We start from the raw sequence: 26,195 nt of genomic DNA on the forward strand, positions 1-26,195 counted from the left end.
GACAGAATTAATGGACCGTCACTTCCAATATTATGTTATAAAAAGACTGTGGCTTCCTTCTTGGGTAGTCTCTCATGTGTTCACTGTCTCTGGCTCTCTTTCTGTCTTGGATCACTGGCTGCCATGTCACAAGGAGGCTCAGATAGATGAGGAGAGGCCTGCTTGGCAAGGAATTGAGCCACTTCTATGTGAGCATGCTCACTGCCAGCACCTATGAGTGAGCTTGGATGTGGATCTTCTGAGGCCTGATAGTAGCCACAGGAGTGAGCTTGGAAGTAAATTCTCCAGCTCTGCTTGAGGTTTGAATAACTACGGTCTTGGCCAACAGCCTGACTACAACCTCATAAGAGATCTTAAGCCAGAGATACCCGGTGGAGCTGCATCCAGATTCCTCACCCTCAGAAACTGTGAGATAATGTTTATTGTGTTCAGCCATTGACTTTTGGTATAATTTGCTATACGGCAATAGATAACTAACATAGTACACTCGTACTCTCTACTGCCCATCCCTGTGAGGTCTGAGTATCTGGGATGCCTTGAACGAACTTTGTGGCACCAGAATTTCTTTTTGGTGATGGAGCACTTCTTGGAACCCCAGCTTTTGTCACTAGGATCATAATCACCTAGTAACAAGTAAGTGATCTCACCTCCCTTGCTGAGGAATGAACCCTGTCACCTGTAGTCCCACTCAATTGATTAGACCATGCATAGAGTGATTCTAGCCCAAATGCAGAATAGATTATTGTGTCTGGGAGGCTCCTTCCCCTAACCTTGGGCACACCAACACTGTGAGTACAATCCCTCCAATAGCTGCTGCTAAGATGCTAGTGAACCTCATAGCCACATCTGTCTAGAGGATGACAATCACAGACATCCACAGAAAGACATATGTAGCTAATGCATTTCCTATTTCCACATATAATTCTAAATGATTATATGACACACCCTAGCAAGCAATTGTTAAACTTGCTGTATACACTGTCCAGGTGGAAAGAAGTGGAAAAATATACATTGCTTAAGGAACATTGAATTTTTGGCAGAGAATTTTTGGCAGTTTATATAACAATGTTGATTTGAAGTTGGTGGTTTTATATGTAAAAAAGATGTTAAGACCTTGTAAAGACATTAAATATTTACATAAAAATTATGGTCAGCTAAGGAAAGAAGAACAAAATATAAAACCCAAGTATGCCTTCCACAAATTGTTCTTTGCTTGCTTCCTATGTCTTTTTAGTAGTTCCTAAATTCATTTTTCAGTTAGTGATTGAGCAAACACTCTATACATAACACTATGTAAATGTGAGCCATTCATTACAGCCACAAGAAAAGGAAACAAAAGAAAGAAAGGGAATTTTATACCTCTGTCCCTGATGATTCTGCCCCTCGTCCTCTGAGATGCAGTTACTGGGAGCCGAAAGACCAATGTGGGAGAACGTCCTTAGAGCCACAGCTGAGATGCCGACCCGTGGGGATGAGAAATTCAGCAGCACTGAGGTGGTATGGTGGAAAAGGACATTCTGGTGATGGGTCACATTGATAATCAGTGGATTATGCTGGCATGACAGTCCATAGGTTCCTGAAGATAAACGGAGATGAATCATATTTTCAGCCATCATTAGTACCATGTTTCCATATCTTGTATTCATTGTATCCTCTTAATAGGTGTATGATGCCAAAACCTAGATGTATGATATAGGCAAGATCCCAGACAACATAAAAGACAGACATCAAGCTGACTTCTGGGTCTACCGGGTTGTCCTCTAGCGGCCCTAAAGGGATGTTTGTCAGACTCACCAAGAGAGTGGTTGCTTCCACGGACATCGGTCAAGTAGAGAGTCACTGTCGGCTGCTGATGCTCTCCAGGAACTAGGCCATCAGTTGTCAAAAAAATAAAAATTGCTCTGGCCACTCCTGGCCTATTGAAACACACCTAAGCATAAGGACATTTATGTATGAGTCATTATTTCCATTGATCTATCAAGACATGTGCCATACCATTTTTATTCTTCTTAGAGAGCTCACTATTTATAAAGTAACAGCTTCCTTTTTTTTTAATAAATGGTAAAAATACAGAGTAGACACAGAAAGGTATTCAAGGTTGTATCAAACATCAAGATCAAATGGAAAGAAGATATTTTTCAGATGCTGAACTCCCTATCTTTTTCTGAGACTGATACCTCAACTGTTTTTTTTCACTTGACCCTGTCTTTCTTTAAATTTCTGAAAACAATCATTTAAAGAAACCATTGCCAGAGACAATAAATCACTGCACAGCCAGTGCAATAAATATCTCCTTATTGCCAAAGTGAAAACAGTGGAGAAGAATCATCAAACTAGCATCTTGCTCTAAATGGTTCCAAGTTCTGAACTGCCATGTCTAGTTATCTTTCCCCATCTTCCTATCTCTCCCCAAAATTTTTATCAGAACCTCTCACATAGCATGTGAACTCTGACATGGGAGATATGCTGTTGCAGAGTCTCTTGCTTCTGAAATTAGAATCTGCCAAACCGTTTATTCTTATGCATCTTCCTGGTGCATCAAGCATGTATACCCAGTCCCTGGCCAGGAAATTGAGCCAACAATGGGACACAGGAAAATTCATGTATCAATCAGGAATGTCCCTAGATGGTTAGGGTGATTAACACTAAAACAGACTTTCAGAGTGAACTATGGAAGTGTTGTCCTTAGAAATCCTTTGATAGAAAAAAAAAAAAATCTTAGAGAGGTTGGAAGATGAAGAACAGATTCTGGCTACTGCTGAGAGTCCAGTGTTCATCTTCCACACTGGACTTATTTGATACAGTAATTCTACTTTTGTTTTATTTCCCATAGCTGAATAATTCTCTTAATTTCCACTGAGAATAAACCCCAACTTTCCCCGGTGTTATATGGGTGTTGTATGATCAGAATCTGGAACTGAACCTTACAAAGTTCTACGTGCATTTCTATAGCTTTTTATCAGGTTTTAAGGGTGACGAAGCTCCAGGAAAATTGTTCCCAATGTAAAAGCAGGGTACAACATCTAATGACAGGGCCTTCCTCTAAAAGTGGGGAGCAGGAGAGTAAAACATGTTTTCATTTTAACAAGAATTCTTCCTTGTCTACAGACTGATTTTTCCTGAGCCTTGGCAGTATGTTTATAGAGTTCATTTGCACTGCTGGCTTAATTAGGATGATTTTATGATTTTCAGTGGTCAAAGCAGCACGGCTCTCCCTTCTTTCTCTCCTTCTTTGAGGGAAAGACCAGCCACGTTCTCTCTTTTTACAGTGTCTTTTCCCCCCTTTTTATTTCTCCTCTTTGAAGTAACAAATATTGCTTCACAACTTAAGAAACAACCAGACCCAAGATTACGCTTGCCATGTGAAGTCCTTTGTCCCCGTCTGGATGAGGGCTAGACATGAAACACACCCTAAGGTAACCAAGAGCCCAACTCAGTGCCCTCAGCTCCAGCAGCAAATGACATCAAAGCCCCCTGGGAATTCCCATAAACTCTTCCTTTTCATATACCACAAAAGAGACCTGAGTACTGGAAGAAAGTTCTGTGTCATTTTCTGAGCCAGGAAAAGAATCCAAACAAGTACCTGGTGGCTTTACCCCATTAGGACTCAGGCATGAAGAGCAGGGTGGCTTCAACAAGGAGGAAACCCAGCCTTCCCACCTTCTGTTGGATCCCAAAATAGATACCCACCTTAAGCTAGTTAATAAAGGTAGGTCTTATGGTGTGAGTTTCTACCTTTTGAAGGTCGCTGCCTAAACCTCCAAACTATTTTTCATCTCCTAGCAATATGCCTCCTTGCTCCAAGGGTCTTTGAATATCAAATCACTTTGCCTGTTCCCGGTGGCAGAGTCTCTGTGCCACGATTTATGGGAAGAAGCCATGCCAGGATTTCCAGGCCATGGCTTAAGTAGGAAAACCTCAGGTGAGGCTTACAAAGGAGACACAGGCAGAGAGGAGTCTTAGGCTACACAAAGCAAACAGAGACAAGTGTTTGAGCAACTTATGGAATGCTGAGTCTTGGACATTTCCTTTCACAGTGACACAGAAAGGTAGCCAAGTTTCATTCATTCTGACCCCACGTATGTTCACAACAGCAACTAGCACAAGAAAGTGTGAACCCTCATACAACTGCTGGATCTTCAAAAATAGAAACCAGCCTTAATCTGCATATACATGTATAATAAATTCAAGCAGAGGCAAAAGGAACCAAGTAAATTCACAGCTCTAGAGAGACAGAGTAAGCCAGGCGGAAACCCTGAGTCGATTCTTGGATTGATCTTTATTTGCTGGTAAATCTGAGCAATAGATCTCTCTTCTCTGAGCCTAGGGTTTCTCTTTTCTGCAACTAAGAAATAGAGATGTTACCGATAGCTTGACTATGACTATTAAATGAAATCAGGTAAAAATACATAGAATGGTGACTATTATTTAGTAAGAATTCAGTGTTCAATAATTTGTATCTCCAAAAAAAATTTAGTGTATTTACAATGTAGGAAAAAGGTAAAAAAATAAAATTTTAAAATTAAACATACATTTGTATATTTTAATATATAGGGAATTATGATTTTCTGAAATGTATAGCCTAAAAAATTTCATATATGCTATTTTCAGTTGATACTTGTAGAAATGTGAACTGGTATTCCAAGATCTGCTTCCATGGAAATGATCAATATTGTAGGCTCTTGGTACAGAATATATCTCTACTTTATAAATTGAGTCTATGAAAAATACATTATACTTTAAAATAAATATATAATTTTTCTTACAGACTTTTCAGAAATTTAGTTTAAAATGTATTTATTAAAAATCTACTTTTGCTGTGCATAAGGACATAGAAACTTCTAGAATTGGCACTGCAATTAGAAAGACTTTCAGATTATTCATTATTTAAATATATTTATTTTTAAGTTGCTCTTTCCACAACCAAGTAACAAATATACATATGTATATATGTGACTTTAATTTAAATATAAATATATTTATATATTTTATAAGATATATATTTAAAAATATATAAATATACATTTTAACATATATAAAATATATATAAATATATATATTTTTACACATACATTTGTGACTTGGCTGTGGAAAGAGCAACCTTAAAAATATATTTAAATGAGGAATACCTACTTATATATAGAGAGAGAGAATACATTTTATACAGGAATACAAGGAATTGTACAAAAGAAATACATTTTATATATAGAGAGAGAGTCCAGACTATTTTTGCTTTATTAGAGATAAATAATGAATTTTTTGCTCCTAGACGTGAAAGACAAGCAGAAACATCAGGAAGACAGTTTGACAGTAGGAAGCTGTACACCTGTGTCACCTTTGCCACTGAAAGTATGACACTCTTCTGATCACTCCAAATGCATGCTTGTGAACAGCTGTCCTCTTAATGACAAAGCTCTCCTAAAAGACCTCTCAGAAGCTACTCAGATCTGAGATGTGCACCATTGATGCCCCATAAGAAAAAATCAAAGTGCTAGAAAGTCAAAAGAATTATTAGCTATATCTAACATTTTATTATTTGTTTTAACAAAGAGATTACTTTCATATATTACATGCACGTGTAAAATTAATTTAAGCATGTCTCTTGCAAGGAAGAAAAACTTTAGCTAGATATCAGGTAGGAGACAAGCACTGTTAGAAAAGCAAGTGAGTCTCAGGTCTGAGAATTGGTATCATGATAAAGGAATTGCTAGTGAAATTAGCTCAGTGAATTCATTACAAAATATTTTGAAACAAAGAGAAAATGTACAAAGGACGGGTAGATAGAGATAGACCGACGGACAGACAGACAGACAGACAGACAGACAGATAGATAGATAGATAGATAGATAGATAGATAGATAGATAGATTCTGAGAGATGGGAAAGCCAGTCTTACACACTCAGTTGATTTTTCATCCAAAGGCTGCATGTTAACTACGCAATCTAACCATTGGCCACTGGTAAGGGTAAGATTGAAAGAAAGTGTCTCTGATGTAGAACTGTTTGGGCTTAAGAAATCCCCCTTCAATCTGCCTGCTGGGCACAGACACACTCAATATGCTCCCAAGCCAAGCATTTCAACTTCCAGGTCATCCTTTGTGGTGCTCACTGGATAGCAGATCCTGAAACTATACCACAAACTTGAAAAGAATCTTCTCTGAGGTTTTAAAATGCTTTTGGTTACTGGGTTGTTGTTTTTCTTCTGTGCCTTTTCATTTTCACTCATCTATGGCACTTCCTGATTCCACAGGGAAACAGAAGGCCTTAGACCAGGAGAAAGTGGGCAGGCATCACCTTCTGTTTGTATAGCACTTCACAGTTTGCCAAGCCTGATTACAAGCTTTGCTGGTGGGTCCACTGCGCTCATTGTGATTTTATTCCTTTTTGATATTTTTGAACAATAGTAGCCTCAAGATATAAAGGATATATTACACAAGAGGAAACTAGGATTCTGAAAGCTTAAGTGGCTTTCCCTAGGTAAATGCTAGAGAGGAAGTAACGGATTTCCCCATTTAAGCTCTGTATTATGTTGACTGAACCAATGTTCTTAGTTTGGGATAAGCAGGAAATCATAGATTAGAAAACTTATTGATGTTTGTGCATTTACTCCCCCCAGAAACAAACTCACATAATCTCTTAGTCATAAAAGCTTTACACAATTTTAAGGGGGCTGACAGACACTTTTAAAAGCCATTCATGGTCCAATTAGAGGTTGAAAGAAATCAGATTAAGAATGCTTGCACTATTGATTGAGCCATACTACTTTTTTACAGGTGAAGAATTATCAAATATTGGCAATTTCTTCTGGTTCAACCTAAAACTATTGCTATCTGTGTGGACTTCTGAAATTTTGTCGAGGAAGAGTTTAATAATCAAAGTTTCAAGGGATCTTACCTGAAATCCAAATCTAATGGATGAAGAGGGGGTATAAGGCAATGAGCTGCCATGGTTGTCTCCATGATTGAGGATGTGGGTCAAAATGGGTAGGTGTGGTTGGAGCCTGTTTTTACTTTCTTCTGATGTTTGAGCCCCTGCCCACCTTTGTATGGCCAAAACCCAGCTGATTTCCTGAGTTATTCCTTCATAGTATAAGAAAGGCTACAAACACATCATGAGTTTGTGTGTGTGTGTGTTTTTCAGAAGGGTGAGATCAACTCATAATTTTTTGAAATGAAGGGGGAACCACTATAATCCCACCCAAACTAGGGGTAGACATTCAACAATGTATGATTTGTCAAGTCCATGGAAGGGGGTTAGATCAGCATCAGACGACTGGCTGAATTCTTTCTGAGAGCATGTCCTCAAACTGTGATTTTAGACACCAAGGCTAAGTCTGCAGAGATTCTGTGTTAGAAGAGCTTATAGAACTTGGAAGGTGTGTCAGAAAGAGACAAAGTCAAATTTGTATTGGGTACTGTGATGTGTCATCTGCATCCCCTCTTTCATGACTCTGGCATTAAGCTCATTGGAAAGAATCTTTCCAGAAACTGCCCTCAGAGGGGGGAAAAAACCTCTCTACACAAGGCCATGCCATTTTCCTGGAGTGGGAGGTGGAGTGGACAGGCAATGTCCAATGACCTTTTGGTTGGGGTGAGTGGTATACAAGAGTGGGACAGCTCTGAAGGGCCATCCCAGCTCTCTGTGGGATGCTGACACATGCCGGGGGCTGTTTCAGTTCTCCTTCGTCTGTTCAATGCTAGTTCTTTCACTCCTCCACAGATGTTGCTCTGAGTCAGGTTCTCAATAAACTATCAGCTGGCAAATCCTCCTCTCAGAGCCTGAATCCTGGGGAAACCCATTTAAGACAAAGCCTGAAATTGAGAAAAGGTGTTATGGAACATAGCTGGAGAGGATTCTTTCAGGAACAAGAATGCATAAGCAAAGAAAGGAATTAGAGCATTCCCCAGCTGGGTAGGATTCTATCATGGATAAAAAAACATTGCTATCCCAATTATTTATGAGTCTGTGAAGTTGCCATGTCTGGGACTGGAAAAAGCTTTCATGTAAAAATCAATAAAAAGATTAGTAACGATGAAACAGGAAAGAAGGAAATGAGTGCTTTACCCTCAGAATAAACCACTGACCAACTGAGAATTGGAGCTCCTCTGTCAGTGCACTCAGTTAGTTTTTGATGGAAATGAGAATCACATACACACAGTCATCTGTGCTTTTGCAGGATTCCCACAAAATGCAGGGATCCACATAGGTTCATTTTCCAAACAACAGAAGATTTTCTTCTGAAGCACAAGATCATTTTAGAAATTTCAATCAGGGATATAGAAATAACTTAAATGCACCTTAGACAATTTTCTGCCTCCTCAAGTAGAGAATCCTGAAATTCAGCAGTCCCTAACCTTTTTAGCTCAAGGGACTTATTTTATGGAAGACAGTATTTCCACAGATGGGGGTGGAGGGAATGCAGGATGGTTTCAGGATGAAACTGTTCCATCTCAGATCATCAGGCATTAGATTTTCATAAGGAGCCCACAACCTAGATCCCTCGCATGTGCAGTTCACAATAGGGTTTGCTCTCCTATGAGCATCTAATGCCACCGATCTGACAAGAGGTGGAGCTCGGGGGGCAATATTCTTTCACCCAATTCTTGCCTCCTGCTGTGTGGCCAGGTTCCTAAGAGGCCACAGACCAGTACTGCTCCATGGCCTGAGGGTTGGGGATCCCTGCTGTACTTAACTGAATTTTCACTTAATGAATTGGAGACAATTTTAAAACATTTTGAACATCAATTATCTTACTAAATGCTAAGGTAACAGTCTTCTGAGGCAGTGCTCCTCAAACTTTAATATGCATACAGATCACCTGAGGATCTTGTGAAAGTGCAGATTATGAGTTCCTAGAGCTGAGATCCTGCATTTCTAACTAGATTTCTGGTGATGCCAATGTTTCTGCATGCCAACCACATTTTGAGTAACAAGACTTTAAAGTCATCAATAGATATAATTATCTTTGCCTTTAGCACTTAGTAGTCTAAGATTGTAATACTTTCATTCACCATATTTGCTTATTATCTTCTTTTATGAACTCACCATCAAGCTTAAACTTAAATGCAGATCCGAAAAAAATCATCCAATCCAAATGCATCATTTGAAACAAATTTGAATAGAAAACTAATGCCCAGAGAGGTAATATGATTTTTATAAGGTCACTTAACTGGTTAATGGTAAAAACAAGGCTTACATTACTGGTCTTCTGAGTGCATATTTTCTCCCAGTTTCTAAACCCCTACTAATTTGTTGCTCCTTTTCTAAAACAGACTGCAAATTCAGATAACAAATACTGTTAGAATTCAATGTAAAGTCAACAGCTCTAACAAAGGGTCTTGTCAACTTTCCTATAAACACAGTCAAATAATCCAAAGTAGTGATTGGACTTGGTGCCTTCTGTACATGGGCTTTTTCTTTTTTTGCTAAATTATGAAATCTGGACAGTTTCCTGGGTGGTTGAAGTCATCTCTGAATAAGTGATTAGCATCTGACTAATTATATTTTTTAAATTATAAACTATTTTGCCAGATTTAGCCAAAACAAACCAAAACACAGGATGGGCACTTGAATTTGACTATCTGATAAGGTTTAAATATGCCCAAATATTGCATGGAGATACCCATACTAAAGAAAAAAAATTCATTGTTTATCTAAAATTTAAATTTAAATGGTTGTTCTATTTTTTTCTGCAACCCAAAGTTGACAAGATGTAAGAATGTACAATAAACTTGATTGTGGTAATCATTTCACAATGTGTATGTGTATATATACGTATACATATATGTGTATATATACATATATATACACACGTATACATATATACATATATATATACACACACGTATACATATATATACACATATAAATATATCAAAAAGTATTACATGATGCCGGGTGTGGTGGCTCATTTCTGTAATACCAGCACTTTAAGAGGCTGAGGCGGGCAGATCGTTTGAGGTCAGGAGTTTGAGACCAGTCTGGCCAATATGGTGAAACCCTGTCTCTACTGAAAATACAAAAAAAAAAAAAAAAATTAGCTGGGCATGGTGGGGCACAGCTGTAATCCCAGCTACTCGTGAGACTGAGAAAAGAGAATTGCTTGAACCCAGGAGATCGGGGTTGCAGCGAGCCAAGATTACACCACTGCACTCCAACCTGGGCAACAAAGTGAGACTCCATTTCAAAATTATATATATTTACAGTGTACAACGTGTGTGTGTGTGTGTGTGGTTTGTCAGTTATAAGAAAATAAAAAATGAAACATATCAACTTAAAAAAATTCACAATAAGGAAAACAAAAATGAAGAGAGAAAAGAAAGAAGTATAAGGAACACAAATTTAAAAAGAAAAAGAGCAACAGAGAAAAGGATCTTGTGGATGTTTATGTATAAAAACAAAAATAGAGATAAAATTGGTAAAAGTGGTAGACACTTTTAGGCCAGTGAATGATACAGGGCACACATTTTTACCTTGGACTGGCCCTTAATTCCTGAATAAATAAAGACTCACTATACAAGTGCTTCCTAATAAAATGTAGGGCCAAGAAAAGGAGAAAAAAATCTCTAATAAAGACACAGCTGGCACAATAAAAAGTTACTATGCCCTGAAAAATAAGTGCTAGAAACAAACAAAATGCTATTAAAAATCCAAGGTTTTAAAAAGAAATTATAAGAGCATTACAAAATACTTAGGACTGAATGACAATAAAATCTTTATATGTCACAATTTATGGGGCACAATTAAAGTAGTACTTGGGAAAATTATGGAACATCGAAAACAAATTAGCCAAACATTTCAACACAAAAACCTAGAAAAACAACATCAGTGTAAATCCAGACAGACAAAAAGCAAGGAAATAATGAAGACAAGAGTAGAAATCAATGAAATACAAAAAAAAAAAACAAAAAACAAAAACGAGAACAAAACGAGAGATGAATGAAAGTAAAAGTTGTACTTTGAAGACACTGATAAGCCAGACAAACCCCATGCATGCGTAATCAAGAAAAAGAGAAAAAGAAGGTTCAAAAATATACACAAGAAAGGTTGTAACAACTACATCTAAAATAGAGTTGAAATATAATAAAAACACATTACGTAATAAATATCAGCATTAAATTTGCATATATGGAAGAAATTAATAAATTTCTGGAAATAACAAAAAATTCAAAATTGGAAAAAATAGAAAAAAATAAGACATTAATAAAAATCAAATACATTTAAGTGAGAGTCATAAGTATTCTCTCAGGAAAGCCCCATACCAGTTGGTTTTACAGGTAGGCTCTGCCAAATTTTGAAGAAACAGATCATCCTTATTTTATACAAGTGGCTCCAGAAAATAAAAAAAGAAAATTGTACAAGCAATTATATGAGGCTTCTATAATTGGAATATTCAAAAAATGAATATATAAAATAATTCTACATGCAAAAGTCAAAAATAAAAGATTACCCAATAAAATCCAACAATATATTTAAAATATACAATAAGTATGTAGTCTTGCTTCACAAAGGCAAAAATGATTTGGCAACTAAAAAAAAAAATCTACCAAGGCTATTTAACATAGTGATGAATCAAAAGAGAAAAATCACAAGATCACATCAATTAATACAAATCAAGGGGTTGATTAAGTTCAGACCATATATACAAGTGTATGTTTTTCAAGAGGCAGAAAAAATGACTTAAGGCTTCTTCTAAAATTTCAAATCTAAAATTGGCTGGTTTTATTATTTTTTCTCAACAAGGAGTATAGGTAGCAAGTTCTTGAATTTTGTGTGTGTGTTTAATAATGACTTCTTGGCCGTGCACAGTGGCACACAAATAACGAGTAAGTGTTCATGAATAACGAATAGTTAATTCAATTTTGAATTTGTTTGCTCTTGCTTCTCTAGTTCTTTTAATTGTGATGTTAGGGTGTCGATTTTAGATCTTTCCTGCTTTCTCTTGTGGGCATTTAGTGCTACAAATTTCCCTCTACACACTGCTTTAAATGTGTCCCAGAGATTCTGGTACATTGTGTCTTCATTCTCATTGGTTTCAAAGCTAATTCAGTTTTGAAAAAGACGTATAAGGAAGTGGGAGAGGGGACATGTCCAGCTAGCTATGTTTATATGGTTAAAGCTATAGTAATAAAAATAGTGTATTGCTGGTAAAGGAAACAGATGAAAAGACCAATGGAATATAAAAGAGAGTTAAAAATTAGAATCACGTAATGTCTAGAACTTGGTTATAATCAACTCAACTCGAGACAACAATCATTAGGACAAGGGTGGATGCTTTAACAGATGATATTAGAAAAATTGGATTATATATGTATTTAAAAGTAGATCCCTGTCTTATTCTGTATACAAAAACAAACGTTGAATACATTAAAGGCTAAAGTTTGACAGGCAAAAATATAAAACTAATTTAAAAATGAAAAGGTATCTTTGCAATCTTAGCAAAAACTAATAATTAAAGAGAAAAAAACCTAAATGCCTGATAATTATTATGTAAAGGATGCTATACCCCATTAATAATCAGAAAAATGAAAAACATAACAAAACTAAGATATCACATTTTTCCCATCATCTTAATTAAATTTAGATAATTGGGTAATATCGGGTTTGGGCAAGGATATGTGGAAATGATGTACTAGTCTCATTGTCTTTAAAGTATTATGTTTAAGGTTAAGTCTACATTTATGTATATATGTTTGGGCATATTTCTGAACTTCCCTGTCCATTAATCTGTTTATTTATGTACTAGCACCTTGATGTGTTAATGACTATAATTTTATGATGTATTTTATTTTATTTTTTTTTTCTTTTTTTTAAATTTATTATCATTATACTTTAGGTTTTAGGGTACATGTGCGCAATGTGCAGGTTAGTTACATATGTATACATGTGCCATCTGGTGCACTGCACCCACTAACTCGTCATCTAGCATTAGGTATATCTCCCAATGCCATCCCTCCCCCCTCCCCCCACCCCACAACAGTCCCCAGAGTGTGATGATCCCCTTCCTGTGTCCATGTGTTCTCATTGTTCAATTCCCACCTATGAGTGAGAATATGCGGTGTTTGGTTTTTTGTTCTTGCGATAGTTTACTGAGAATGATGACTTCCAATTTCATCCATGTCCCTAGAAAGGACATGAACTCATCATTTTTTATGGCTGCATAGTATTCCATGGTGTATATGTGCCACATTTTCTTAATCCAGTCTATCATTGTTGGACATTTGGGTTGGTTCCAAGTCCTTGCTATTGTGAATAGTGCTGCAATAAACATGTGTGCATGTGTCTTTATAGCAGCATGATTTATAGTCCTTTGGGTATATACCCAGTAATGGGATGGCTGGGTCAAACTATACTACAAGGCTACAGTAACCAAAACAGCACGGTACTGGTATACTACAAGGCTACAGTAACCAAAACAGCATGGTACTGGTACCAAAACAGAGATATAGATCAATGGAACAGAACAGAGCCCTCAGAAATAACGCCGCATATCTACAACTATCTCATCTTTGACAAACCTGAGAAAAACAAGCAATGGGGAAAGGATTCCCTATTTAATAAATGGTGTTGGGAAAACTGGCTAGCCATATGTAGAAAGCTGAAACTGGATCCCTTCCTTACACCTTATACAAAAATCAATTCAAGATGGATTAAAGACTTAAACGTTAGACCTAAAACCATAAAAACCCTAGAAGAAAATCTAGGCATTACCATTCAGGACATAGGCATGGGCAAGGACTTCATGTCTAAAACACCAAAAGCAATGGCAACAAAAGCCAAAATTGACAAATGGAATCGAATTAAACTAAAGAGCTTCTGCACAGCAAAAGATACTACCATCAGAGTGAACAGGCAACCTACACAATGGGAGAAAATTTTCGCAACCTACTAATCTGAGAACGAGCTAATATCCAGAATCTACAATGAACTCCAACAAATTTACAAGAAAAAAACAAACAACCCCATCAAAAAGTGGGCGAAGGACATGAACAGACACTTTTCAAAAGAAGACATTTATGCAGTCAAAAGACACATGAAAAAATGCTCATCATCACTGGCCATCAGAGAAATGCAAATCAAAACCACAATGAGATACCATCTCACACCAGTTAGAATGGCAATCATTAAAAAGTCAGGAAACAACAGGTGCTGGAGAGGATGTGGAGAAATAGGAACACTTTTACACTGTTGGTGGGACTGTAAACTAGTTCAACACTTGTGGAAGTCAGTGTGGCGATTCCTCAGGGATCTAGAACTAGAAATTCCATACGACGTATTTTAATATCTGATAAGGCCAGGTCTCCATTACTCATCTTTTTCAGGATCTCCACAAAAAAAAAAAAATTAAAATCAACTGTGTAATTCTTTTAAATATCTTGTTTGGATTTTATTGGGATTATGGGAAATTTAAAATTTAGGGAGAATCAGCATTCGTATGATATTGAGTCTTTCTATACAGGACCAGTTTGTGCCTCTTCATTTATTCAAGCCCTCATGGTATCTCTCAGTAGCATTTCTTCATAGAGAGCTTTCAAATTTCTTTTTAGTTTTATTTCTAGTTATTTTACCATTTTTATTGCTATTGAGATATTTTCATTTTTATTGGTGATTGTTTAAATTAGTCAGCACATTTATTTTCACCTTAATTTTGTATTAAACTGTGATACTAAGTGAAATAATTTTCAGGTTGTTCTCTTTTCAATGCTAACTAAAATTTTACTTCCTTCTTTCATATTTTATGTTTAACTTCTTTTATATCTCATGAAGTACAAAATCAAAAGTCTAACTTCACTGGCTTCTATTTCCAGAGAAAGTAAAATAATAGCAATGATATTGAAGTTTTTTCTATTTTACTAATTTCTACTCTTTGTTATTTTCTTTTTTATTTTAATTGATTTTAATTTGATCTTTTTCTAATTATTTAAGGTAGAAACTCTGATTGTTGATCTTATTTTGATTCTTTCCTATATATAGGCATTTTAAATGCTAAAACTTTCCCTGCAAGTACTTTTTTAATTGCATCCACAAATTTCAATTTTGTTTCATTATAATTCAGCTCAAAATATTTTCTAATTTCCTCCATACCATCTTCTTTGGCCTGTGAATTATTTAGCAATGTATTGCTTAATTTGGGAATGGCCTAGATATCTTGCTACTAATTTACCTGTATGCTTCAAACATTACAAATTCATTGAGACTTGTTTTATGGTCTAGTATATGGTCTGTCTTGGTGAATGTATCATGAGCATTCTACAGTTGTTTTGAGTGTATTGTTTCTACAAATGTGAGTTAGGTCATGATATTTGATAATGATCTTCAAATCTTATATATCTGTTCTGATTTTTTGGCCTACTTGATAAATGAATTACTAACAGATAGGTGAAAAAAAGTCCCCAACTATGATTATAAATTTGGCTGTTTGCTCATTAGTTCTGTCAATTTATAATTCATTTCTTTTGAGCCTCTGTTCTTAAGTGCTTCAATTTATAACAAGATTATTATGTCTACTTTAGAAATTAACCTATTTACCATTATGAAATATGCTCCTTTATCTCTGGTAATACACTGTATTGAAATCTATTTTGTCAGATATTAACATGGCACATCAACTTTCTTATGTTTAGGATTTACATGGTACATAATTTTCCACCCTTTTATGTTTGACGTACATGTCTTTTTATTTCAAGTGTGTTTTTTATAAACAGTTTTGTAATTGTTTCTTTTTATATGACAATTTCTGCCTTTTACATGGAGTTTTTAGATAATTTAAATAATGTAATTAATGATATAGGTGGGTTTAAGTCTACCATCTTGGTATTTATTTTCTGTTGTTTCCAACAATTACTCATTTCTTAGTTCCTATTTTCCTGTCTTCTTTGAATCAATTTATTTTATTATTCCATTAATCTTCTCTTTGACTTTTCCTCTACAGTTATCTGTGCATATGTGTATTTTTTACTCTAGAGATTACAATATGCATCTCTAGCTTATTGCAATCTACTTCCAAAAAATATTACTATCTCATGAATAATGTTAGGACCTTACAGCAGTATTATTCTACTTTGAACTGCCTTGTCCTTTGTGGTCACATATATTATTTCTCCATAGAAGGAGTCAGCTGAGTCTAACATTAAGGCTGCTCAACTTCCTTTTTTACCCACTTATGCTTCTTTCCATTCTTGCTCACAGATGGTGATCCCTAGACCATCCCTTAGTAAATGGCCTGCATACCAAATTCCATCTCAGAATATATTTCCTGGAGAATCCAAATCCAACCTGCCACAAACAAAGATAATCACAAATTCTCCTCATCCTTGAAAAATTCCCTTTGATGTGATTTCCACTTGAACTGCAGCCCATCTTTTAAAAGGCTGTGCAAGAAGAGGTGGTTGGCCACTATTTCTGGCCTCAGAAGAAATGGTAGTGGCCATTCTCTTTTCAATCCAGACCAGTGTACAGTCCTACTTATTTACCTCTGTTCTGTGTCATAAATAATATTATCAATATGCTCCCCACTGCTAAGGCTAAGATTTAATATCCCATCATTTATTCATGCGTTCAACAGTTTTGAACACTACAATAAGCAGGCTCTGCACTCAGTGTTGAACATACAATCGTGACTACACATGGCCTCTGCCCCGAGATCCTTACAGTTCACAGGATGAAGAGATAGGTAAACAAGAACAGTGGAGTATACAGGCACTTTGAGAGAAGCGTGTATCGAGGATGAAGTGATCAATTATACCACCTGGGGCTCAGGAGAAGAGTTTAGAAAGGGTTAGGTTTTATAATGGAAATAATCCTTGAGCTAAATGATAGAAGTAGAAGGTAAGTTTTTATTTCTTGGGGAGATATAATGAGTAAATCATTTACAGAGAAGGAAAAAAACATAAGTTTCCCACCAGGAATGTTATAGAGAAGTGAAAACTCTGGCCGGGCGCGGTGGCTCACGCCTGTAATCCCAGCACTTTGGGAGGCCGAGGCGGGCGGATCACGAGGTCAGGAGATCGAGACCATCCTGGCTAACACGGTGAAACTCCGTCTCTACTAAAAATACAAAAAATAGCCGAGCGTGGTGGCGGGCACCTGTAGTCCCAGCCACTAGGGAGAGTGAGGCAGGAGAACGCGTGAACCCGAGAGGCGAAGCTTGCAGTGAGCCGAGATTGTGCCACTGCACTCCAGCCTTGGTGACAGAGCGAGACTCCATCTCAAAAAAAAAGAAAAGAAAATTCTGACATATTTCAGCACTAAAATAAATCTGCTATGATTAAAATGACTAAACCCGTGAGTGTGTGTGTGCGCGCGCGTGCGTGTGTGTGTGTGTAAACGGCTGTGGAAGATGTGACAAATGAAATAATTCAGCCTGAGATAATGCTTATCTCTATCTCCTTATGTCCAATGAGTTACCAGGTTCTTTCAAGTCTATTTTTCACTTTACTGTATCTGTAGCACATGACTTACAACTTTATGTCTTCTACCATATTTTTGTAAACGTGTCCACTGCTATGTATGTACCTTAAGGGTGAAGATGGTAATTCATTCATCTTTGGATCCCTCCATATCACAATATATTGTTCATATGAGACATTGTCTACTAAGTAGAATTAAAAGTGAATGTTGTCATGGTGTGGAAATAAAGCAAACGCTCGTAAATATCTTTAATATTTACTGGAAACATGATATAGAATAGAGATTAGCACACTATTGTCCACAAGCCAAATATGACCCACTGCCTGTTTTTGTACAGCCTGTGAGCTAATAATAGTTTTTGCATTTTTGAATGGTTAAAAAAACTTTAAACATGAATAATATGAAAATTATATGAAATTCAAACTTCAGAGTTCATAAATATAATTTTGTTGAGATATAGTTATGCTTGTTCATTTACATATTGACTATGGCTATGTTCACGCTAACGGAAGTAGTAGTTAAGTAGTTGTGACACAGACTGAATGGCCCATAAACCCTAAAGTATTTTTTTATCTGCTTTCTTTATAGAAAATGTTTCCAAAACCCTGGTATAGACAGAAAGGACCATGAGTTTTTCCACAAACTGGATTTCAATTTTAATCCTATCTGTAGCTCTACTAGCCAGTGCTTAACATCTCTGAATTTTAAGATAATCATTTTTAGAATGAGAAAAATTGTATCTCTAGTAAGAATTTGTATGAGAATTAATAATAAAATATCAGTAATAGAGTAAATTTCAATCAATGCGTTTCTTCTTTGATGCCTAGTGTTAGGGATTTTCAACTTTGAAATCCAATCAATTAAACAGGTATTGCGTTTTCTGTTGAAGATTCACAGTCAGTGTTTGGATAGTCGAACCCAAACAAAGGAAGAGAGGAAATTATGGTTAACAGGCTTTGGGCTTTATGTAGCAAGGGTTTCCTGGCAGTAGTCTGTAATTTATAACTGATGTGGAAGACACTGTGAGCATGTGGTGGTTGCTGTTGGGACTGCTAACCAGTCCAGCCTGAACGAGACCATTCCAAATTGCAGACATTGTAGAGGAGCCACGAAAATAAACATGAACATATGATTTTGCATATGTTGACGGGCTCCCTATGAAACAAAACAACAAGTACTTATTGAGTATCTGCTTCTCAAATTGCTTCATTTGTTGTCTATATTACTTAGATACAAAGGACTTTCTGGGAAGAATTATGCCTTCTGTTTCTTCCTCAGAGTTGACAATGTGTATTTAATAAATCCTGTGAACTAGATTAATAGATACACGGTCTTTCAAGAATTTAGAAGAAACACAGCAAAAGAAGATAGGAAGCCTTTCCTTACAATCCAACATATGTTTTAATTTGTTTTCTTGCTCGTGCTATGTTTCTGTCTGTCACCAGTGCTTAATTCTGGTTTTGGCATATTATAGGTGCTTAGTGAATGCTGATTGAAGGAGGCAACATAGTATAGATGGATAAACATGGGATTAGAATCAAGAGGCATAAATATGAGCGTCAGATTTATTATTTTATTCTTGAATGATGTAGAAAAAGCACTTTGGGCCTTTGATTCTTATTTTACTCACCTGTAAAATTGGAAAACACCTACCTTGCCAAACTCACAAGGCTGTAGTAGGGATCAAATACAAATAGTGCATGAGAATGTACTTTGTAAACCATAAATGGCTATAAAATGTGCTTATTATGTAAATAAAAAAGACTCTACATTTTATTATATTTAAGAAAATTCTTACACGTTTGTTCTATTGGCTCAAGATTAGAAGAAAAGAAAAACTAAGAGTATTATTTCAGTAAATGTAGACTAAAATGATAGAAATTTTTTTGGGCAAGTAAGATTTTAGTCAATGAAAGATTTTGGGAAGATATTTTCAAGACTAATGTTTTCCACTATCATTGTTTCTCACTTGTAGTAAATTTGTCTCTGAATTACTGCATACTAATCATATTTGTGTATCAAATCAAGATTAAAGTGTACTGAAAGGAAGAATAAAGAGTCAGAAATCCTATATTTCTCTGAAAGGTTTAAAAAAAACCTCACCACCTTATCTTTAAAAATCACTTTCTAAATTATTTGGTGTTGTATTGATTTGTGAAGACTAAATTTTCTTAACAGGTCTTATATATTAACTGAACTTTCAATTATATTAATAATTTTTTCTAATACAAAGACTATTACTCCTGGATGAATTTTAGTATGAACTGGGTATGCTATAGCTTAAATGTAGTCCACGAAAGTTCATGTCTTGGAAATTTGCTTGCACTGTGTCAAGAGACAGAGCCCTTCAAAGGCAATTGGGTCATGAGGACTCTGCTGTCATGAATAGATTAACGCCATTATCATGGGAGTGGTTCAGTTATCATAGGAGTGGCTTTTATATAAAAGTGAGCTCTGTCTCACATGCTCTCTTTTGCCCTACTACGCTGGTACCATGTTTTGATGCAGCAAGAAGGCTTTCACCCAATGTTGAGCAGATGCCAGCATCATGCTCTTAGACTTCTTAGTCTCCAGAACTATGAGCCAAACAAACTTATTTTCTTTATAAACTAACCAGTTTGTGGTATTCTGTTATAGCATCAGAAGGCAGACTAAAACAAGGTACACACCTGAAATGTAAGATGTAGCTAACTGACATATATTAAAGCAATTCCAGCTGGAGATTTCTATTTTCAGCTATTTTAGAGTAGCGTGTAATACAACAAACTGTCCTGGCAAGAACAATCATAAAACATGAATTAAGTATACAAAAAAGTTTAAAAGCATTTGAGAGCAACCAAGTAGTCAGGACTTAAAAGTCTAATAATAATATTAAAAAAACACATTGAAGGGAACCTAATATTCTGTGCTACTTTAGCCTTTGAGGTATTCTTCAAATCCTAAGCAATGCAAAATAACAGTATAAAAAGCCAAATAGAAATTGGCAACAGAAAGGCCAAAAAACTAAGAAGAGTTTTTAGCAGACACACTGCTGATGAAATAGAAATTGTACTTCAAAGACTGTCAATGTGGAGGTCCTAATCCAAGCTTTTAGTTGAGACCCCTGAAGAGACAGGCCTTAGAAGAAAGAAAAAACTAAAAAAAAAAAAAAAGAAAATGTATAAAGGCTCACAAAGCACAGCTATCTTAATTACTTATTGAATTAAAGTGATCTTTCCCAAATCTTACCACATGTCCAAAAAAAAAAATCTTGAAAGGAAGATATTAGCCAGAGCCTCTACAATTTATTGTGTTTGATATTCACTTAAAACATTATTAGTATAATAGTAGAAACACCCAAATAAATACAATGTTTTAAAGTCAACCTAAACAGACCCCTCCATCAAGATATTGGTGTTATCAGATGCAGACTTAAAAATGATGTAGTTAATATGTTTTTAAATAGACTGTAAGATGAAGAATTTCACAAAGAATATATAGGAAAAATTGAATAGGCATTCTAAAGTTAAAAATACAATAACAAAACTAAGTATTTAATAAATAGTTTAACTGCTGATTATATTGAGCAAAATTTGGGATTATTGAAACAGAAGATAGCTCAGTGTAAAATAATCAGACTACAGCATGAAAAAGAAGGGAATAACAAACAGAAGAACAGAAAAGTTAAAAAGATACACAAAAAAAGGTGTAATGTATATATATTTGGCAACCAAGAAAAAAAAAGTGAATGAGCAGAAGGAATACCTGAAAAAAATTTTTTTGAAACGAAGACACTAAGCCACAGATTGGAGAAGCTTGACAAACCAGACATATGCAAAGACAGGTAGGCCCTGGAACATCATAAAAAGACTGTTGAAGACAAAAGACAGAGAGAATATATTAAAAGCACCAGGGAATAAAAGACATGGCCTTCAAAGAAATGTATATCAGATGTACAGCTAACTCTCCAAAATATGGAAGTGAAAAGATAACGGGATAACATCTTCCAAAGGATAAAAGAAAACAACTGGCTACCTAGAATTTTGTACCAAAGATATCATTTGAAAATGAATGCCAAATGAAAATATTTTAGCCACACAAAAACTGAAAGAACTCATTGCCAGCAGGCCCACATTAAAAGAAATAATAAAAGTGAATTTCCTCAAGCTAAACAAAAATAATGGAAGCATAGAAATGTAGAAAGGATTAAAGAGCACTGGAGGGGGTAAATATTAGGGAATTTAAATTCATTTTACTTTAAAAATGCAGAAGGCAATAAATGGAGGAAAAGCATTCTAAGGTATTCTTATTCATTATAAAATTGTGAGAGTACTAATTTATACCAGACTCAACAAGTTAGAATGCATGTTGCAACCTCAAGACTAACCACTTAGAAAGTAAAAGTATAGCTCACTGTGATGGTAAATTTTAAATATCAACTTGACTGGATTGAGGGATGCCTCAATGGCTGGTAAAGCATTATTTCTGGGTGTGTTTGTATGGTGTTTCTGGAGGAGACTGTCATGTGAGTCAGTAGACTGAGAAAGGAAGATCCACCCTCAGTGTGGATGAGTGCCATCTAATCAGCTGGGAGCCCAGATGGAACAAACAGATGAAAGAAGGGGAGACTTTTCTTTCTTCCTCTTCCAGAGCAGGAAACTCTTTCTCTTTCCCCTTGGGCATCAGAACTCTGGGTTCTTAAGCCTTTGGACTCTGGGACTTGTACCAGCAGCTTCTTGGGGGCTCCTGAGCCTTTGGCCTCAGACAGAATTATGCCATTGGCTTCCCTGGTTCTGAGGCTTTTGGACTTGGAATGAGTCATGCTACCAGCATCCCAGGTCTCCCGCTTGCCGAGGGCCTATTATGAGACTTAATTGTGTGAACCAATTACCCTCCATAATTGTGCGAGCCATTCCCCTGATGAATACCCTCTTATTATCTATTTATATGTAGATACATCCTACTGTTTCTCTCTGGAGAACCCTGACTAACACACTAACAAACTAATAGAATGAGAAATCACATAATCAAACTACATATTTAAAAAAAAGCAAGAAAGAGACAAATAAGGAGCATATAGAACAAATGAATAAGAAACGGTAAGTTGGTAAGTTTAAAATTAAACATTCTTAATTACATTAAATGTAATTGTACTAAGTTATCCAACTAGAAAACAGAGAATTTTAGATTGCTATATATATATAATATGTTGATAACAAACTAAGCATATTAAATATGATTACAAAGAAAAGTTAAAAGTAATAGGATGAAAGAAGACACAATACACAAATATAAAATGTTATTCAGTATAGGTATGGCTACAGTAAGGTTATGGTAAAGCAAGAAGTATTGCTAGAGGGCTTTTAAAGTTAGTTTTAAAAGAGATAATTCACCTAAAAGATACAAAAATTCTAAAATTATATACTGACAGTTTCCAGTTTACACAGTTCCCATATGGATGAATATCAGTTATAACAATTTAGCTAACTAAAACCAGTCTCCCAAGAACATGATTTGTATTTCAGTCTGCACAATATATTAATTTTAACTATATAAAGTACCAACTTCATTATTGGTCCTTCAATCCAAAAATCACCATGTGAATAACAAATGTGAATAATGATGGGTGACCAATCACATCATTTCGTTCAAAGTCTGTCACTGACTGGTCACTGGGTATCTGTTATTTCATTCACACAGAAACTAAAAAGTGTATACTTATGTTACCATTTTGTCTCCTAGTGATAAATGACACTTTACAGAAATGGATAATCAAAAGAGGGAATTGGCTAAAAAGGATGAACATGTAGCAAATAAATGAAAAATGATAATGCTGGGAAGTGAAATTTGAATCAAAGATAAATGGAGTTATAAAAGAAATAGCTGGCTCTGGGAATGTTGACTCTACTGCCATTAAAAAGACTCTGGGAATACAGCCAGAGAAAGTCAGTGAAAGTGAAATTATCGATATAAATGAAAAAATAAGTTGTGACAAAAAGGAAGAAGCTGTCCCAGAAGTAATGTCAAGAAAAAAACTTATGTTAAAGGAACTCTCAGAGATATTTCATAACATTGAAAGTGCAAAGGATAAAATGCTGGAAGTGGATTCAAACTTCACAAGAAACATGACAATTCATCAACACACAGAAGAACTGCTTGCTTTGTAATGTAAGTCATATAATGAGGAAAAGCCAAACAATGTTTAAAATATTCTTCGTAAGTTTTGTTTTTTGTTTTTTCACAAAAAAGGAAACACTTTATTTCTTCATGTTTCTGTTTCAAATTCTAGTGAACTAAATATTAGTTTCACTAGTTTTTTCCATTTTCTACATACTTATAACTAAAAATAAGAGAGCATTTAATGTTGAAAAAAAAAACCTTTTAGATATCATGAAGTAATTGTAATTTTTCCCATTGATTATTAAGGTTGCAGGTTTCAACTTGCATAGTCATTTTGTGGTTTCACACTACTAGGCAAAGTAAAGACTGCCTTCACATTTAATAAGATAGCCTCTAAATGTCCAAAAATGACAAAACTAAAAGAGAAACATACAAATCCAAGATTTTTTTGGAGGAATATAATACATGTCTCTCAGTACCCGATGGAAACAGTACACAAAATATTGGGAAAAATCAATATATACAAAATATATATAGTATAGGAAATTTCAACAACACAATGGACAAACATGACATTTTAAATACATGGAATGCTTTATCCAACAATTGCAGACCACACATTCCTTTCAAAGTACATGTAATACTTACCAATATTGACCATAGACTGATCCATAATTCAAGGCTCAACAAATTTCAAAGAATTGAAATATAGAATATACTTTTGACCACAGAAGACTCTAGCTATGTTTTTTTTTAAAAAAAGTAACCCCGAATCCACATATGTTTTCAAGTTAAACAGCACACTTGTAAATAACTCAGGAGTAAAAAAAGAAATCACAATGAAAACAAGAAAATTGGTTTGAATTGAATGGTAACAGAAATAAGATGTGAAAACTTACGAAATGTAGCTGAAGTCATGTTTAAAAGGAAATTTATGGCCTTAATGTATAAAATTTAAAAACAGAGAGGACAAAAATCAATTACCTATGCATCACCTCAAGTTACTAGAAAAAGAACAAGTTAATGCAAACATAAAGGAAATAATGAAAAATAAGATCATATATGTCTTCAGTTGGTCATATAAAAAGATTAATAAAAGGTTAATGAAAATGATAACCCTCTAGCAAGACTGAGCAGTAAAAACAAAAGAGACAAGCCACAAATTAATAATAGCATGAGTGAAAAATATCCTATATTCTGTAGAAACATGACAAAGAAAATAGCAGAATATTATGAAAAACTTAATTTGATATTTCAGATTTTTTAAGGGACAAATTATTTGAAAAACCCAACTTATTAAAATTGACTTAAGATAAGTAGAAAACCTAAATTTCTCTACATTTGTTTTAAAACTTTAATCCATAATTGTATTTTTTTCCTCAAAGAAAACTCCAGGCTCAGATAGTTTCACTGATGAATCCTCAAAAAATTAACACCAACCTTACACAAAATATTCCATAGAGCTGAGAAATGGAGCAAAAAGAAACTTATTTAAGAAACTTATTTATTTAGCTTTGATCATAAAACTTGACAAGATAGTAAAATAAAGAAAGTTAGGGCCAAACTCTAATGAATGTAGATGAAAAACCAACAACATATTCTCAAATAGAATTCAAAACTATGTGATTGGCTATTGGTTTTCCAAATATCTTAGGTTGGTTTAACATTAAAAAATTTTTTTAATGTGAGTTAATATAGTAACAGAACAAAGAGAGAAAAAATATCATCTCAATAGATGCAGAAAAAGCATTAGATAAAATTCAACTCCACTTTCTCAGAAAACTGATGCAGGGCAGGCAAGCCCCCAAACTGGGGCTTAGCCAAGGAGAGGTTTTGGCTTTGCCCAGGAAAGAACCTGAAGGTGAGCCAGTGGTGTTAGACAGCAGCTTTTATGAAGAGGCAGCAGAGGTACCGCTACTCTCATAGCAAGGCTACCCCATAGACAGTGTGCTTAGAGTAGTAGCCTAGGAGCTTTTGGCAGTCATATTTATACCTACTTTTAATTATATGCTAATTAAGAGATGGGCTATTCAGAACTTCCTGGAAAAGGGGCAAGGAGTTTTCAGAACTATATAGGGTAACTTTTGGGTCATTGCCATAGCGTGCTGCCATGGCATTTATAAACTGCCATGGTGCTGCTGGAAGTGTGTTTATGCTAATGAGCAGTGAGGGCAACTAGAGGTCACTTTTATTGCCATCTGCTGGTTTTGGCTGGCTTCTTCACTGTAGCCTGTTTCAACCAGATCCTGCTCTAATTAGCAGGGCCCTGACCAATGCTTACAAAACAAGTCCTACTGATCTTCTACCTTATCCCTATCTCAGATATTAGATACTCCTCCTTAATCCTAAGGGGGCTGCAGAAGGGTGGAGGTCTATCTTCTCTGAGTGCTTTCTGCTAATTTTACTTTGCTTTCTGCCTAGCACTGGGGGAATAAAAATCTTTGGATAGCTGGCCTAAGGGGCCTAAAGGGAGGGTGTTTTTATTTTTTGAGTCAGAAGATGGGATAGGTTGGAAGCCTTGTGCTGCTATCATTTTTATATGGAATTGTTGTGGCCGGGCGTGGTGGCTCACACCTGTAATCTCAGCACTTTGGGAGGCCGAGGCGGGCGGATCACGAGGTCAGGAGATCGAGACCATCCTGGCTAACACGGTGAAACCCCGTCTCTACTAAAAATACAAAAAATTAG

General features: G+C 35.5%; 1 protein-coding gene across 1 annotated transcript in view; it reads right to left on the minus strand.

Annotated features, from left to right (window-relative positions):
• PAPPA2 (pappalysin 2) overlaps positions 1-26,195 on the minus strand; it is a 405,697-nt gene that overhangs the window by 109,544 nt on the left and 269,958 nt on the right. Inside the window, exons 13-14 of the mRNA XM_054455365.1 lie at positions 1,795-1,930; positions 1,360-1,576 (exon numbers count right to left, since the gene is read on the minus strand). Coding sequence (XP_054311340.1) covers positions 1,360-1,576; positions 1,795-1,930 — 353 coding nt within the window. The remainder of the gene's footprint in view (positions 1-1,359; positions 1,577-1,794; positions 1,931-26,195) is intronic.

This window comes from Pongo pygmaeus, chromosome 1 (genome assembly GCF_028885625.2).
Source record: "Pongo pygmaeus isolate AG05252 chromosome 1, NHGRI_mPonPyg2-v2.0_pri, whole genome shotgun sequence".
NCBI lineage: Eukaryota > Metazoa > Chordata > Mammalia > Primates > Hominidae > Pongo > Pongo pygmaeus.